Source organism: Procambarus clarkii, chromosome 83, assembly GCF_040958095.1.
Source record: "Procambarus clarkii isolate CNS0578487 chromosome 83, FALCON_Pclarkii_2.0, whole genome shotgun sequence".
Taxonomy (NCBI): Eukaryota; Metazoa; Arthropoda; class Malacostraca; order Decapoda; family Cambaridae; genus Procambarus; species Procambarus clarkii.
Window position 1 is genome coordinate 10,891,818 of NC_091232.1, and position 19,403 is coordinate 10,911,220.

Genomic DNA, 19,403 nt, shown 5'->3' on the forward strand with positions numbered 1-19,403 from the left:
TGAGAGATCCTACATCTCCTACATTGCTCAGAGACAAATTATTTAGTGCTGTTAACACCCTTTTGACTGGTGCCGACATACCAACTCACTCCTTTTATGATAATTGGCTGAGAAACAATGCTTACAATCTCATTAAACTTAACATTCCTTTTAAGTGCAATCTACCAGTCTCTGATATTCCTCTTTATCTGTACCCCACCATTCAAGTATCATACACACCTGTCACCAAGAAAGATAATGAGAATCTTGCTCTACTCAAAGCTGTCACTCTTGAAACAATTGCCTCCTCCATCGAGAGTCTAAGATCTCACGAGCACTGTGTCTACACCGACGGCTCAGTCCAGTCTTCTACTGGACGGACTGCAGCGGCATGTAGGTTCTATAGAAATAATATTTGCACAAAGTCTGTCAGTGTCAGGCTAAACAACTGGCTGACCTCCACACAAGCAGAACTAGCAGCATTACATTTAGCAACCAGCACATTAAAAAATATTGGAGGAGGAATAATATTCTGCGATTCAAAGTCTGCTCTTCAAGCAATCGAAAACTTCTCTTGGAAGATCGACAGCAAGAACCTCATACTCCCAATTATAAATGACCTAATTGATGCACAGAGTAAAGGGTCTCGAATTTCCTTTGTATGGATACCTTCACACATAAATATAACCCATCATAATGAGACAGACATTGCAGCCAAATTAGCGTGTAACAAGTTTGAAGTTGAATTAGATCTAGGTATCCCTATCTCTGCTGTCAAAACTGTATTGGTCCAAACATTCAGATCTGATAGGAAAGAACTTACTGACTCCCAACGACCTGAAAGTACTAGTATAAAAAGCTATGATTTGTTCAGATCTGAAACCTACATCTATGGACAGCACAAAACGTCCACTAGACTGTGCGACACAGTGGTTGCAAGGATCAGGTTGGGTTACCGTTACCTGTGGCAGGTGGCTGCAGGTGACGGGTCTCCCAATCCTGAGCACTCCAGTTGCAAACTCTGTGAGCAGGAACTACGGCATGATCTCCCGCACTACATCACTGAATGCCCAATTATTAGACCTTTCAGACCAGTTGGCATGAGGTACCTGGAGCTTTGCAATTACTTTATTCACTCTCGTATTCTTGAAGATATCCTCACAGTATACCCAAAATTTGCCAGTGCAGGCTATTAAACACATGACTCTGTATGACTAACCATCCTGCGAGATGGGGACTTGTATTACCACTGCTACCTTATTCAATCTTGTGTTGTTATCCTCAAAATGCATCCGGAGTCTGCCAGTGCAGACCGCTAATCACATGCCTCTGTATGACTAACCATCCTGTGTGATGGGGATTTTATAGCATCACCTAGTTAGCTTTTTTGACACACTGTACTCCACTTCATATAGTCTAGGGTAGCTGCACTAATGCAGATGTACCTAATATGTTAATAAAAAAAAACAAAAAACATGTTTATCACGTTGATATCCTCAAAATGCATCCGGAGTCTGCCAGTGCAGACATCATCTTTAGTATCACATAGCCACCTCTTGCCACATCTATGTAACTATTCACATACTCAAGGGTAGTTGCATAAATGAAGATGTATTTTAGTTAATAAAATGTAGTGTATAATATATATATATATATATATATATATATATATATATATATATATATATATATATATATATATATATAATATATATATATATATATATATCCGATTTATGCTGTGCACTGGTGATGTATGTAGGCCAGTGGTCATATATGCTGTGCAGCCCACAAATGATATATGCAGTGGAGGCCAGTAATGCTATATGCTGTGGACACCACTGATTATATTTTCTGTAGAGTATGCTGGGGATTTATGCAGTGAACAATAGTATTTTTTATTTAAGAAATATAACTGAAATATTAAAAAGAAGAATAATGGACATTAAAAGAGGTAAGTTAATTGGAAATGAAGAAAAGAGAGAGAGAGAGAGAGAGAGAGAGAGAGAGAGAGAGAGAGAGAGAGAGAGAGAGAGAGAGAGAGAGAGAGAGAGAGAAAAATAGAGGGAGGCAAGGGAACGTAAATCGAAAACAGGTGAAAGAAAGTGAAATGGAAGTCGGATAGTAAACTGTCAGTGGAGAGAGGTGATACATCTGGGTAATGAGGAAGGGAGAGAATTGAGAAAAGTAGTAACACCGGAAACTTATCTTCAAAAAAGGGATAAGAATTAAGCAAAATTAGCTCGGTAACTACAGAACTCAGATATTCAAATGTTAATAATGCAATAGTGCAATGAATAACTTAAGTGATGTTGCGAATGCTGATACAGGGGCAAGAAAGTCTTAGGGCAAGAAAGACACAGGGGCAAGCAAGTCTTAGGGCAAGAAAGACACAGGGGACAAGAAAGACACAGGGCAAGAAAGACACAGGGGCAAGAAAGACACAGGGGCAAGAAAGACAAAGGGGCAAGAAAGACACAAGGCAAGAAAGACACAGGGGCAAGAAAGACACAGGGGGCAAGAAAGACACAAGGCAAGAAAGACACAGGGGCAAGAAAGAGACAGGGGGCAAGAAAGACACAAGGCAAGAAAGACACAGGGGCAAGAAAGACACAGGGGCAAGAAAGACAAAGGGGCAAGAAAGACACAAGGCAAGAAAGACACAGGGGCAAGAAAGACACAGGGGCAAGAAAGACACAAGGCAAGAAAGACACAGGGGCAAGAAAGACACAGGGGAAAGAAAGACACAGGGGCAAGAAAGACACAGGGGCAAGAAAGACACAGGAGCAAGAAGTACACAGGGGCAAGAAAGACACAAGGCAAGAAAGACACAGGGGCAAGAAAGACACAAGGCAAGAAAGACACAGGGGCAAGAAAGACACAGGGGCAAGAAAGACAAAGGGGCAAGAAAGACACAAGGCAAGAAAGACACAGGGGCAAGAAAGACACAGGGGGCAAGAAAGACACAAGGCAAGAAAGACACAGGGGCAAGAAAGACACAGGGGGCAAGAAAGACACAAGGCAAGAAAGACACAGGGGCAAGAAAGACACAGGGGCAAGAAAGACAAAGGGGCAAGAAAGACACAAGGCAAGAAAGACACAGGGGCAAGAAAGACACAGGGGCAAGAAAGACACAAGGCAAGAAAGACACAGGGGCAAGAAAGACACAGGGGCAAGAAAGACACAGGGGCAAGAAAGACACAGGGGCAAGAAAGACACAGGGGCAAGAAAGACACAGGGGCAAGAAGTACACAGGGGCAAGAAAGACACAAGGCAAGAAAGACACAGGGGCAAGAAAGACACAAGGCAAGAAAGACACAGGGGCAAGAAAGACACAGACGCAAGAAAGACACAGGGGCAAGAAAGTCACAGACGCAAGAAAGACACAGGGGCAAGAAAGACACAGGGGCAAGAAAGACACAGGGGCAAGAAAGACACAGGAGCAAGAAAGTCACAGGGGCAAGAAAGTCACAGACGCAAGAAAGACACAGGGGCAAGAAAGACACAGGGGCAAGAAAGACACAGGGGCAAGAAAGACACAGGGGCAAGAAAGACACAGGGGCAAGAAAGTCACAGACGCAAGAAAGTCACAGACGCAAGAAAGACACAGACGCAAGAAAGACACAGGAGCAAGAAAGTCACAGACGCAAGAAAGACACAGGGGCAAGAAAGACGCAGGAGCAAGAAAGACACAGGGGCAAGAAAGACGCAGGAGCAAGAAAGACACAGGGGCAAGAAAGTCACAGACGCAAGAAAGACACAGGGGCAAGAAAGATCACAGGGGCAAGAAAGTCACAGACGCAAGAAAGACACAGGAGCAAGAAAGACACAGACGCAAGAAAGACACAGGGGCAAGAAAGACACAGGGCAAGAAAGACACAGACGCAAGAAAGACACAGGGCAAGAAAGACACAGGGGCAAGAAAGATAGGAAGTTCAAAGTTAACCCAAACTCATTACACCACTTGACCACGACCACAACAGCCTCCCGAGCTCCCCCATACAAACAAATCACTATAGGTCCCACAGCAACAAACATTTGCTCACTAAAGACAACAGATCACTGAGCCTCAACGGCAGCATGCCAAGGGATAAACAGAAAGAGACTAATGGGGATCCAACGGCAGCAGACTAATAGCACCCATTGGCAAAAAAATATTCACTCAGCAACAACTTAAACAAGCCCAACGGCAATAGACCATTGAAACCCAACGGTAATAGATTATTACCGTAATAGGCCAATTTTACCAGACATTGCCAACGTTTACAGATCATTGGATCCAAATGTCATCAGACAACGGCAAATCAACGGTAATACATCACTTGATTCCAACGGCACTAGACCACAACGAATCATAGGTAACGTCCTGATCAGAGCTATACAATTTGCCCACACCACTGAAACCCTACACCACTTAAACCCTACACCATTTAAACCCTACACCACTTAAACCCTACACACACACGCACGCCACCCCCCGACCTTCCAGATGGAGCGATCGATTGCTCCTCCCTGGAGAGGCAGCGGCAGTTATTAGTGACGCGAGAGGAGACAAGAATTTCAACATTGCAAAACGACACCCACTCCAACAGGCCTGCCTCGGCTATATTTGGCCCGGTCAGACTCCCTCCACCCCCCCAACACCGGTGACAAGGGCACTGGCTGGTTCCCTGTGGAGCCGGATATAAAGAGTGGACGGGGGAAACCGATTGTGGGGTGATAGACTTACGTAGAGGAAGGAGAGAGAGAGAGAGAGAGAGAGAGAGAGAGAGAGAGAGAGAGAGAGAGAGAGAGAGAGAGAGAGAGAGAGGGGGGGGGAGACGAGTATTGGTGATGTTAGAGGTAAGTTAGTTTTACATCATTGCTGGTTTTTCTATTTATACGCTTTCGGAACTTTCTTCGTAACTTGTAAAATTAGCCAATAAATGTTACGTTTAACTTAAACTTCACTTTTTAGAATTTATAGTACTTAAGTATCTGCACAACTGGACTCGACAGTGATTAATCCTCATTCACTACCCTTCATCTGCCTACCTACTCCACTCATTCATCTGGTTCTCTCTCTCTCTCTCTCTCTCTCTCTCTCTCTCTCTCTCTCTCTCTCTCTCTCTCTCTCTCTCTCTCTCTCTCTCTCTCTCTCTCTCACTCTCTCTTCTTTCTCTCCAAGATGCTGAATGACTCTCACTATTCACTCATAAACAGCATCTCAGATCAGCCGCTGCTCTCACCTGATCATGACCCTTCAGATGTGGGCCATCACCGATGCTTACCTCACCTGCTACCTCACCTGTAAGCTTGAGCAGCTTAGGAGCGAATTTTTTCCAGAAGGCACATTTTTTGAGTCTGGGCCCCCTGCCTGTGGAGGTGGTGTTGGTGGCCAGGGTGAGGTACTCTCTCCCTGATGTGGTGTGGACTGGCCAGTAGGTCTGCGTCCACACGCTCTCGATGCCTTCGCTCGGGTTTCTGCAGACACAAACACAGGTTATGTGGGGACCTAAACACAGGTTATGTGGGGACACAAACACAGGTTATGTGGGGACACAAACACAGGTTATGTGGGGACCTATACAGAGGTTATGTGGGGACACAAACACAGGTTATGTGGGGACACAAACACAGGTTATGTGGGGACACGAACACAGGTTATGTGGGGACACAAACAGAGGTTATGTGAGGACACAAACACAGGTTATGTGGGGATACAAACAGAGGTTATGTGGGGACACAAACACAGGTTATGTGGGGACACAAACACAGGTTATGGGGGACACAATTAACACAGGTTATGGGGGGACAAACACAGGTTATGTGGGTGTTGATGTGGTTTACGGATGACTCGTCGACCTTCCAAATTACCGCACGTTATACACAAAAGTTATGTGGTCTTTTTTTTCGCATAACCGCACGCATGTTCCGTTATATATCCGACCCGAGTGAACCAAGGAGTAATCTAACCAAATTTAAGTAACTCATTATCTAAAGATAATTGAAGTTGAAGGCACCAGACCGGGTAGAGTATAGTATAAGCATAGCCAAACTTAAAAGGAAACCATTATTCGTAAACAGACGAGGAGTCACAATAACGTGGCTGAAATATGTTCAGAAAACCACACACTAGAAAGTGAAGAGACGGCGACGTTTCGGTCCGTCCTGGACCATTCTCAAGACCTTTCTCAAGTCAATTCTCAAGTCGAAACGTCGTCGTCTCTTCACTTTCTAGTGTGTGGTTTGGTCAACATTATTCGTAATGTAACTTATGAATTCCTTTCCCTAAACAAGCCTAACTCAGAGAATAATTTTCCCTTATAGGAAATCCTTTCCTATGCTGGCCTAAGCTAGCGAACCCTTCATCTTACTAAATTTAACATAGGCAAATTTTTATCTAACATTTCCTAACATACAGAACCCATTAATTAACCCAACGTAAGGAACCTGCTACTTATCTTAACGATTCTAGACAAGTTAAACTTAGGACCATTTGGTGTTAGGAATTAGTGTGTAACGGACTCAGACGCGAGTTAACCCTACACCATTAAGGAATCTTTGTATCACTACTTAACATTCTCAAGTAATTATACAGGAAAAAAAGAAATAAAGCCTCATGCACATCACACACACACAAACGTACCCAACGCACCGATACAGCTTTCAATCCATATGTAAATACGGTAATTATCGTGACCACAACAGATGAATAGTAATCAAGTATACTGATTAGATTTGGTTAATGAGATTTTCATTTGATTTTGCTTTCCGTCTCTCTATTCATATCCTATTTAATACTCTAACACACACCTCGTTATCATTCTCCCCCACCCCAAGTCCACCACGGGCTCACCATAGCCCGTGCTGCTGGGTACTTTTTGTTCCATGTAACTGAATTTAAAACAACAACATTTAACCCCAGAATTAACCCCCCTAAAACCTACCATATCTGTCTATCCGTTATCGATCTATTTTGCAGGACACACACACACACACACACACACACACACACACACACACACACACACACACACACACACACACATCATGACACAACCAGGAGACAACCGAACCCAGTTACCGCAATGTAATTGTTTTATAAATATTTATACCCTACAATCCAAGTGGCCAAATAGTAATATCTACATGTATGTTATCCGTGTTGGATAAGTATATTACGGATCCAAGACCTGATATTTGTCGTCTCCCAATGGACACACTGACACACGAAGCTCCGCCATCTGGGCATTCAGCTCCAATTATTTACCAGCTGTATTACAAACATGCACAAGCCTACACACGCGTACACATGCTTACAGAAAATATAAATATGCATACACAACGAGCCACCATAACAAACACTCACGGTTACATATATATATATATATATATATATATATATATATATATATATATATATATATATATATATATATATATATATATATATATATACATTCTCACCCACCCAGTCTTAGCGAAGTTGGCCCAGTAAGTCATCATTCGTCTTGAGAGTTCTTGTTCCTCTACCGTGTAGGATTTTTCAGGGTTTAAAGGCTGGCCGAAGAGGAAGCTGATTTCATCTCCGTGAAGAACCCCCATCCACTTAGGCCAAAGATGCTGTGAGGAGCGATGCTTATAGTAATACATGTAGACGTTGTTTCCGGCCAGGGCGTAGTGGTAGGCGAATTCGTTGACGTTGCAGGTGAAGTGATAGTCGCCCACCATCTTGTCAATAGCGTTGCGATACATGGCCCCGTCTTCGGGAGAAAGCCAGTCTGTGTACTCAAACATGATGGCTTGGCGAACCACTTCGTTGAAGTATGGATGGAGTTCACGCACTGCAGTTTCGAATTCGGGCCGTGACACCATGATTTCGTCCTCCAGGCGAAAGATACTAGAGAGGAAGTATATAATAAACCAATAGCCCTCCTCTGTATTGCTGCCCATTAAGATGTTGGTCTTCTTGAAGTTTTTGTTTTTAAGGGATTTGCTAGGACGTTCGTCGAGAAAAGCGCCGTCAATAATGGGCACGAAGGGGAAGTCACAGATTCCAGAGGATGGTTCATTCTGTACCAAGGTCTTGGCGTCCGTCTCGCGGAGACAGTGAACGACAGCAGTCATGTTATTGGGGTCGTGGGGGCAACCAACAGCTTCGGCAAGACGAAGACCTCGCAGAATACTTTCTTCCTTGGTAATAATGGCCCAAGGCGCGGTGGCTGTGCCCGACTGCATGATAGCCTGACTGTAGAGGTGGCGGGAGAGGGGAGATAGCAGGTGCATGCTCACGCTGACGGCGCCGGCAGACTCGCCAAAAAGTGTTATGTTATCAGGATTACCACCGAAGAACTTAATGTTGTCATGGATCCACTGCAGCGACATGAGTTGATCGAAGAGGCCGGCATTCCCAGGCACGTCGGAATTCATCATGTACAGAAAACCAAGGGATGCGACACGGTATTGCGGTGCCACCACGATCACATTCTGTTCTGCCGCCAGCATTTTGTAATCGTAAACATCCAACGTGGAAGTTCCCGAGTAGAAGCCGCCGCCATATATCCACACCATAACTGCTGCGTTCCGCGGACGAGGTTTCGGAACCACCAAGTTGATGTAAAGACAATCCTCACTCATCTCCGTGTTGGGATTCCACATAGTTGAGCCGTTGAACTCCCCGAAGAAGGTGTCTGGAAGCTGTACGCAGGATTTTGGCAGCATGGTTGTGTCCTTTACTCCATGCCAGCGGTCGATGGGTCGCGGGTGACGGAACCGGAGATCCCCAATTGGAGGCTGGGCAAAGGGAATGTTATACCAGGCGTCGACCTGGCGGCCCTTGGCTGTGGTAAGTGTTGTGCCTCGCACGGATCCCTTCAGCGTCTGTACCACTAAGGGATCGCGCGGCTCCGCTCCCAACACCACTGACGCCGACATCCACGCCACCACCAACACGCTCTGCCACGCCATCGCTCTGTAACAAAGATTCCTCTTTTACACTACTGAACGTTTTATGAACAGTGGAAGGAAAAGGTGTTTTATTAAGAGCCATAAGTTGCATGATTAAACTTAGAACATTATAAATTTGATGCTCAAATTTGGCATCAAATGCTTGATGCTTCGAAAATGCAAAACAAAAGAAAATATATTTTAACCATCGGTTTATGTTCCTCCTTTACAGTGTCACAAGCAGCAACTCGTGCAAAGTGTGTCAATTCTCTAAGCGGTTCCAATTACGGTTCTGTGTAGAGACATAGATACATATTATGAGTTAGCTGACCTACAGAATGAAACATCTTAAGAACTCTGGAGATATATTTCACAGAATCAGAGACATCCAATAAAGAATAAGAAGCCAGGTAGTCTGAATATCACATGACACTTCAATAAGGTGTCACCTGATACAACTTTGAGATTAATGATGGAAAAATACCTTCTAATATTAACCTTCCTCTCTCCTGCAACGTGCAATTTCGTCGACCTGATCGCTCAATGAATTAATAAATATCAAAGACCCTCCCTTGGCAGTGAACCCTCTCCTGCTTCGCAGAGTAAATAATGTTTTAATAGTCACACAGACAAATATTTGATTTGTTTTCTAAAGAATTACATTTCTTTTTAAGAGTAGAACAAGACGAGGTACACGAAGTAGAGAAGACAAGTAAAGGGAAATCAGTAGAAATGAAAGTCAGAACAAAAAATTACAAGCAAATAAGTCCCCAGGCCCAAATGAAATATTTGCCAGGGACCTGAAAGTGTAAGAAGGAGTTAAGTGTACCCTTGGTAAACCTGTTAAATAATTATGTCGAATAATGGCGCTATACAAATATAATGCAATTTTTTGTATAAATAGAGAACTAACGATGAGGTAAAACTACCGTACAATTTGTTTAAAATTATTTGTGGAAAACTACACTAGTTCATAAAATATTTGTAGAATGGTTTTTCAAAGTAAAATTATGTTTAAAAAATTTACAGTCGTTCATGTCTGAAATTTTGAAGGGGTGTAGAGTCGAAGGCAGCATAATTGGAGACAATAAATGGATAGAGTTTAAAAAGGAGAATGCAAATAGAATTCTTAATATATCAGCTTAAAATCAAACTCGAAACCATGGATACCATAATAGGAACAGTTCATATATAGAAAACACAAAAACTGAACACTAAATAGGAAATAGGATGAAAAATGTTTATCCTAGTTCCCGTTACGGGGCCTAGACGGCTCTCTCCTGCTCAACGTTAATGGCTGTAAATTTAGAATAATTTATTATAAGGGAAAGAGAGAGAGAGGGCTAGAGATGTACAAGTGCTGAGACAGAGGCCTGGGAGAGAAGGAGGCCGGGTGTAGGCTCTTGCTGTATACAGACGAGGAGTCACAATAACGTGGCTGAAATATGTAGACCAACCACACACTAGAAAGTGAAGGGACGACGATGTTTCGGTCCGTCCTGGACCATTCTCAAATCGATCGCAATCGACTTGAGAATGGTCCAGGACGGACCGAAACGTCGTTGTCCCTTCACGTTCTAGTGTGTGGTTGGTCAACATATTCTTGCTGTATAATTAAGCCACATAAATATCAAGAATGATCTCTGAACGTCCTTAGGCCAGTCAGCGGAATTGGATGGTGGGAGACAGTGGGGGAGGTGTTTATTGCTTCTTCTCCTCCAGCTCTATTTAATAACAAAAGCACAAAAAATGGACTTTTATGGATAGCCACGGCCTACTTTTGTGCAGTTTGATCTTGTCCTTATTGGGCCCCATTTCGGTTATTCAGTTCCGTTTTAGTAACAGAATTAAAAAACCCTTAACGAATAGTAATGAAGGAAGATAAATTTACTTGTTCCAATAAGTTAAGAGAAAGAGGTCATATGTTTAAAGTATACAGATGGACGGAAGGCTAAAACAAAAGGAATATTATTTAGGTGTTAAATATATAAATACAAAAGAGAACACGAAACACTGAAATAAAACAGAATAAGCCTAGATTAACAGAAAAAGGCCGGGGTAAGCCCTGATATGAAACAAACTATCAGGTAACATAACTTTAGTCTCAGAAAAAATAATAGAACATAACGTAAAACATTATATGCTTGTGAACACACCAATTACAAATGCAATAGACATCTGTTGGAAGAAGAGTGAATAGGAGAACATTTAGCAAGGGAAGAGAAACGTGGGGAAAAACGACGGGGAGTGAGGCAGCCCACATTTCAATGAGGGGAGTGAGGCAGCCCTCATTTCAATGAGGGGAGTGAGGCAGCCAGCATCCAATGAGGGGAGTGAGGCAGCCCTCATTTCAATGAGGGGAGTGAGGCAGCCAGCATCCAGTGAGGGGAGTGAGGCAGCCCTCATTTCAATGAGGGGAGTGAGGCAGCCAGCATCCAGTGAGGGGAGTGAGGCAGCCAGCATCCAGTGAGGGGAGTGAGGCAGCCAGCATCCAGTGAGGGGAGTGAGGCAGCTAGCGTCCAGTGAGGGGAGTGAGGCAGCCAGCATCCAGTGAGGGGAGTGAGGCAGCTAGCGTCCAGTGAGGGGAGTGAGGCAGCTAGCGTCCAGTGAGGGGAGTGAGGCAGCTAGCGTCCAGTGAGGGGAGTGAGGCAGCTAGCGTCCAGTGAGGGGAGTGAGGCAGCCAGCATCCAATGAGGGGAGTGAGGCAGCCCTCATTTCAATGAGGGGAGTGAGGCAGCCAGCATCCAGTGAGGGGAGTGAGGCAGCCAGCATCCAGTGAGGGGAGTGAGGCAGCCAGCATCCAGTGAGGGGAGTGAGGCAGCTAGCGTCCAGTGAGGGGAGTGAGGCAGCCAGCATCCAGTGAGGGGAGTGAGGCAGCTAGCGTCCAGTGAGGGGAGTGAGGCAGCCAGCATCCAGTGAGGGGGAAGGTAAGATATATGACATGTAGCAAGGATAAAGCAAGGCGAGGCATCCCTCAATGGCAGGCGAGTGAGGGATCATGCATCTAAACAGGGGAACGCGGGAAGGGAACTTCTGTCTAAGGGGAATTTTGGAAAGGTATCTTCTGTCGAGGACCGAATGGGAAAGATGTCTTCTAACTAGGAAAAAATGTGAAAGGAGACCTCTATTGAGGGGGAAAGGGTACATCTACCCGAGGGAAAAGGTGGACCTGTAACGAGAGTAAACTGCATTAAAGGACCAAAACTTAGGGATTAGCGATAGCAGTGATAAGTAATGACATAAGAATGAGACAGGGCGGACCTCTTCTGAGAACGAAGTAGGGTGAGGGACCTCGCAAGAGGGGACAGTGATCTTTTTTTCCGCCAGAGAGAGGGGAGACGAGACAAAAGAATAATTATTCTGAAGACTCAAATAAGAATATCTGAGAGAAAGATAGAAAACCCTGCAGGAAAGAGAAGCCCGAATCCTAGATGCCCGAAACGTTGTGTATATTAGCGGCTTTAGGCACAGGTTATCTATCATGAGGATATCTTGAGATGATTTCGGGGCTTAGCGTCCCTGCGGCCCGGTCCTCGACTTGGCCTCCTTTTTGTTACTTATCCCCAGGAAGCAGCCCGTAGCAGCTGTCTAACTCCTAGGTATCTATTTACTGCTAGGTAACAGGGGCATCGGGGAGAAAGAAACATTTTGCCCATTTGTCTCCGCCTCCACCGGGGATCGAACCCGGAACCTCAGGACTACGAATCTAAAGCGCTGTCCACCCAGCTGTCAGGCGCCCAAAATTTATACTAGTTCTATCTAGAAATCCAAAATTATTTTTGTAAATCATTTTTGTATTTTTATTCATTTTGTACGCATTAACTTTTCCCTAAATAAACATTATTATTATTATTATTAGTAAGTAGTAGTAGTAGTATAGAAAGATCACTAACGTAACTCGCTCTCGAGTTACGTTAGTGATCTAACGTAACTCACTACGTAATGACCATCAATCATCAATTTAAAATCTGTCTAGAGTCATCATCATCATCAAAGCATCGTACGTATGTGCGTCATCTAAAATGAGTCAGTCACATGTAAGAGTTCTAAATTATTAATATGCCATATGTGTCAGTCCTTAGTGAGTAATCTACATGCATATTAGTACTATCTGAACCAGCCAGTTGTATCAGTTTTTGACCCAGTCACATGTTTATCATTTCTTAACGAATGAGATAGGTGAAGTATCTTATGCAAGGCAGTCACATGTGTATCATTTACATTGAATAAGTCGCATTTGTTAAAGTAATATGTGAGTAATATGTGGTATACGAGTCAATACACATTTGTCAACAGAGGTGTGCCATCACAGATGAGACATTACTGATGTGTCAGAATACACTGTCAATACCGACTATCAATCATCTGTGTCAATCAAGAGGGGGAATGGTACTGTTCAATTATAATTCACTAGATCGGAGTACCCCCCTTCTGTACTCTTCCCCCTTTTTCCCTTCTCCACCCCCTCTCTCTCCCCCTTCTTCTTCTTCCCCCTTTACAATATACTTAACACATTATTTAATTACCAAACCAATGCCCTACGCAGATCTTTTTTTACCCTATAAACATTTCCAGTTTCGGTCTCATGTTTACATAACGTTCCTCGCCCCATCAATCTCCGCCCTTCTGAGCGTATCGGTCTCTGGCGCCATGTTTCACTGACAAATTACGGGACTCGGCAGCGGGTCCACACTTTGGGACCAAAATTCATTAATCCTCTTTGGGATCATAAATCAGAGGAGCGAGGCCACACCCCCTTCCCCCACAGTCGCCATTTCACCTATCACGTTTCATGCTAAACGCACCGTGGGAAATTTATAAATAAATGTATATCAAATCAGCTTAGTTCATGTTTTCTGAATTTACCTCACGCTACGCACGTCACTCTAGCTCTACGCAACACCTGTCAATCTCCCTCACACTATGCACATCAACCAGCTCTCCATCATACCTGTTTACGGTCCCAGTCATGGTTGTGTTACATAAATGTCTTACCTCGCAAAATCAGCGACTACAATGATTAGAAAAGTAGTTGAAGAATAAGACACAATAGTGAACACTATGTATCTATATCCACCACCAACATAATGTTATTAAAACAAAACTAAAACCCGTGCGTTAAAACAGAAGCGGAAAAGAAATGGGGGGGGGGGGGAGGAGGAGGAAACTCCCACCTCCATTTAAAACTTTGACCCAAATATCACCTCAAAAATGTTATCACAAATAACTGAACTCAATTACGGGATCATTATACTCCGCGCTAAATGGACATTCCGTTGTCAGTAGCTAAATCTAAAACAACAACAAACAACCAGAAGTCATTTATGACAGACACAACCGATCAGCTGCACGCTTGGTAAATCCGCAATGCACCACATTAATCCCCTTGGTCAACATTTCTCCCTTCTTGAGCGAGACCTAAATTACACCTGTCAGTGCAGTATGCGTTTACGCTGCGTACACACCTGTCGTGTAGGCGTTCACGCACGGGTCCCTTGAGCGTGTCTCACGCGACCTTGAAGAGTATACTTATTGAGGGGTAAATAGTCTCAACACGGCGTAGGCACTTTAGCTGTGGCTAGAGCACCTTCTCATCAGTTTATGGGCTATTCATGCCCGTGCCACCTCTTGGGTGGTTTAATCTTTATCAGTCATCTTCTCATCAGCCAGTCTGTCTCGGTATTCATCACATTGGGAAAATATATTTATTTCTCTGTAGCCAAACACTATATTTCACGCCATAAAATCTATTCACATGCTATGTAATCCTTCCACTTGCTATGTAATCTGTCCATTCGCTATAAGAAAACTATGAAACTTTTTTTAATCCCTGGATAATAAGTGTTATTTTCTAATTGTTTGTGCCTCCAACTGGCGTGGCGTAATCTTACCTAAACAAAGAGACGTTTGGGTTATATAAAGCCCGGTTATCTTGGAGGGTAAACCAATCGAGCTTTAACGTGTATATCTTGGAATTTATATTGTTATCTTGTTCCTTTATCTTTCCCTTCTTGCAGGCGATGAGTCACAATAACGTGGCTGAAGTATGTTGACCAGACCACACACTAGAAAGTGAAGTGACGACGACGTTTCGGTCCGTCCTGGACCATTCTCAAGTCGAGTGTGACTTCATTCACAATCGACTTGAGAATGGTCCAGGACGGACCGAAACGTCGTCGTCCCTTCACTTTCTAGGTGTGGTTTGGTCAACTTTCCCTTCTTGTTCCTTTCTCGATTTTCTTCTCGTTCCCTTCTCCAAGTCCTCGAGTCGTCAGATGCTACGATACAGCCTCCGACGGCAGAGATTCCAGATTGCATACAACATTAATATCGCAAGACGAGAGGCATGATGAGCAACGAAGGTAATTGATGCATATCTTATTGTTCCATTCGGGCGTGGAGATGAATGTCTCAATGTGGTGATGATTATTGTAAATATCAGTTCAAAATGTACCAATGGTTAGCCTGCTGATGAGTGTTTGGTCGTCGAGACAAGTCTCTTGAGATCAGTGGTACGTCGATTGCTTTTGTGTTTGTTTGTGTGTGTGTGTTTGTGTGTGTGTGTGTGTGTGTGTGTGTGTGTGTGTGTGTGTGTGTGTGTGTGTGTGTATGTGTATGTGTGTGTGTGTGTGTGTGTGTGTGTGTGTGTGTGTGTGTGTGTGTGTGTGTGTGTGATCATATGTGTGCCAATGCCAGTCCACAGGTCAGAAAAAGCAAGTCTGTGCAAATCTGCATGAATGTCTAAACATTTTGCTTAACTGCGGCTCGCCTGGCGATCGTGACCCGGCGCTCATCATCATAAATTCGCGGCATCATCCACGGCTTCAATTTGAGGATTACCACAGCGTGACCAGGCTTCCATAATGGGCGGCCGCCGGCTGCAGGAACGAATCCATGGTAATAAATCATTGTAGGTGTCCCTCCCATGGTCGTTTGGCAACACGACGCACGAAAAGCGACACGCCATTCGTAACATGCGACCAGCGAGCGTCAGAAGCGACCACATCACGGCATTTACCACATACGCTACAGGGGGGCATGACTTGCACACTGACAAACATTACAGTTAAGGTACAAGAGTAGACATGCGCCTCTTGGTGCAGGCTATTCGAGAAACGACGAGAAAGAGATCTCGACCAAGCACCTCCCCGACACACAACCAGCCATTCAACTACCATCTCCACGACACTGGGTCCCCTACCCCCACCTCCACGACACTCGGCCCGCCCCCCCTTCTCCTCCCCCTTCACGACACCAGAAACAGGTCACAGAGAAATATTAAAGGATGTCATTGAGGGAGGACAAAGATATAAAAGCAACTCACAGACAAATATGGTGTACAGAGGTGAGACTAACACACACACACACACACGCACATGGTGTTGTGTACGCTGATGAAGGTCACCGCAGGAATACACATGTACATCGCACACACGCACCTTGCCCGTGTCTGAGGTAGAGGTAAGAAAATAATAAGATACCGAACCAGACAACTAAATGAAAACGGGTATTGAAAAACAGCGCGCTGAACACGTAGAGTTATGTTCATAACGGAGGATGCCCAGTTATTAGACCTTTCAGACCCAATGGCATGAGGTACCTGGAGCTTTGCAATTACTTTATTCACTCTCGTGTTCTTGAAGATATCCTCATATTGCACCCAAAATTTGCTAGTGCAGGCTACTGAACATATGCCTCTGTATGACTAACCATCCTGTGAGATAGGGAATTTTAGTATCACTGCTGCCTTATTCACTCTTGTGTTGATGATGATATCCTTATAATGCACCCAGAGTTTGCAGTGAAGACTACTTATCATATGCCTCTGTATGACTAACCATCCTGTGAGATGTGGATTTTTTTAGCACCACGTAGCTAGCTTTTTGATACACTGTACTCCCCTTCATATAGTCTAGGGCAGCTGCACAAATGCAGAATGTACCTAATGTATTAATACAAAAAATCAGAATTTCGTTGCCAGGATCAGGTTGGTCTGTAACCTATATTAATCGTAACCTATAGCCATGGTTATAGATTACGAATCTCTCAAATTCTGAGAACTCCAGATTCAAACTCTCTGATTAGGAACTCGGTCATAATCTAGCCTACTACATTATTGAATGTCAAGTCATTAGACCGCTCAGACCAACCGATATGAGGTACCTGGAGCTTGGCCATGACTTTATTAACTCTCGTGTTGTTGAGGATATCCTCATAACCCAAAGTTGGCCGGTGCACACCAACTTTGGGAGATGGGGAGAATTTTTTTTCCGGGCAACCATCTCCCAGGATGGGAGATGGTTGCCCGAAAAAGTGGTTGCTCACGTAGCTATCTCTTAGCACACTAAGTACCCCCTTCGCATAGTCTAGGGAAGCTGCACATATGCAAATGTGCGTTAATATGTACGTAAAAAAGTAAGACTATGAGATGGGAATTTTTTTGTTAGAATCACATAGCTAGCTCTTGACTCAAATAATGTAACTGTTCATATATTCTAGGGGAGCCGCACAAATGTGGTTACATCAAATTTAATGAACCAAAATGTAGTGTATGAAGCTAAAATTTCGAAAAAATTAATATATCACTAAGTAAAAATAAATAAAATTTATAAAGTAGAAAAAGTTGGTACATGTATCAACATGGACATATTTAAAACCCAATATTGCGTAGGAAAAGATACGCCTGTGTCTCTCTCTCTCTCTCTCTCTCTCTCTCTCTCTCTCTCTCTCTCTCTCTCTCTCTCTCTCTCTCTCTCTCTCTCTCTCTCTCTCTCTCTCTCTCTCTCTCTCTCTCTCTCTCTCTCTCTCTCTCTCTCTCTCTCTCTCTCTCTCTCTCTTTTCAATCTCCCTCACTGATTTTCTACCTGACGCACTGCAGACTATATGCCACACGAAGGTATGCAAAAGACTGCTTGTTTCGTGTGAATTAGAGGTGTGTGGTGATAAAGTATCACAAACAGTGGCCGAGCCAGGACAAACATTGAGTGCGAGGTAACATACTGCGTTTGGTAATATAAACACAAGCCCAGGATTATATAGATTAGGTGTCTTCGTAATTGGTAAGATACGCGAGAGACATAAAATGATGTAGTTATGTTACCGGCACTTCGAGTCATTACACCTCTTTGAAACGCAACCATCTCTTGTTGCGTTTGTATGGGACCCTTGACCTCGAAGAAGACACTATGAAGCATCCAGGGGAGTCATGTGTGGCCCCTGCGTACACTCACGTATTGTCTTCTCCTACCTCCCCTCAATATGGTATAGGGGAGGTGGAGATGTTTCTCTGTCTATCTTTTCGAGGTCTAATAAAAGACATTTAACAAATATTCTTTACCTTATATTCCTTATTGTTATATTTCCCAATAATTACCCCGTTCTATTTTCTTCTCTTTCCTAGGTTACCAATTTGTTAGTCATTCAAATCCAAGAGCAGAAATCTCCGTATTTCTGCTATCAGTGACAGTCTTAAAAACATATCTTACAGGAACCCTCAGCACAAAAGTCGGCCACAAAATGAGGCCCTTCCTCTACCGGTCAGGACAGGAAATTGGTCGATGTTATCACGTCTCGTTGAGAAATGTTGAGACACACCATTTGTGGTTACAGGACAAAGTCTTCTGTTAAGTATTAATGTATGAGGGATCAGTCGACTCATATATAATAGTAGCTGTATTTCAAATATAAAAAATTAAATTGAAAATATCTCGATATAAAAGCAAAATGTCCTTGACATACAGCGCTCATCCATGTTTTTTTTCGCTCTTATGAATATTGAGTTCTAAAAAACAGTCTCTGGTCACTCAGATTGAAATGGAAAATGCATTTCACATATTATGTTTGTCTATGGCTATTTTTTGAAAGCTTTTACGAATGTTAAATTCATAACATTTTCGCTGGAAAAGTGAATTCAGCTTGTGTCATCATGTTGTTGTTCTCACGTGCGAGAAAATCCTTTAATATAGTTCAACTGGCATGTGTGTGTGAAGGCTGTGTCGAGGCCGCCTTCAGGGGAAGGCAAACATGCTTGTTCTTACAACCGGCTTTAACCATGTCGTAGCTCAGTCGATTAAGGTAGCGTCTGGGATCCTCTTGGACGTAGGTTCAAACCCTCGTCACGGTCCTGGTGGATATGTTCATGCTTGGAAACATTCCCATCATAAAGACGATCATTGACACAATCCAGTGATTGAGAGTAAATCCCACAAGCGGTCTTACGTTTTTGATAGTTCTTACACCCGGCTTTATGTTTCAATACACACACATCATACTAACGTGATGCATCAAATGAACAAATCCACAAGGGATCCAGTAAGTTCAGTAGAACTTCGGTTTCATCTTTTAACCCTGTCGTAGCTCAGTCGATTAAGGCAGTGTCTGGGATGCTCCCGGACGCAGGTTCGAATCCTCGTCACGGCCCTTGTGGATTTGTTCATTTTATGTTTCAATGACTGCTTTTAAATCAAGTCAACTGTTGTCATAAAGCAATTATTGTG

The 19,403-nt window shown here is 43.6% G+C and overlaps 1 protein-coding gene across 4 annotated transcripts in view; it reads right to left on the reverse strand.

The window, feature by feature from the left end:
- The window catches only part of LOC123768664 (acetylcholinesterase), a 159,623-nt gene that overhangs the window by 13,784 nt on the left and 126,436 nt on the right, over positions 1–19,403 (reverse strand). For all 4 annotated transcript variants that reach the window (XM_045759331.2, XM_045759330.2, XM_045759329.2 and 1 more), the window contains 2 exons: positions 7,433–8,932; positions 5,267–5,442 (listed from right to left, as the gene is read on the reverse strand). In XM_045759331.2, coding sequence (XP_045615287.1) covers positions 5,267–5,442; positions 7,433–8,928 — 1,672 coding nt within the window. In that variant the 5' untranslated portion in view covers positions 8,929–8,932. The remainder of the gene's footprint in view (positions 1–5,266; positions 5,443–7,432; positions 8,933–19,403) is intronic.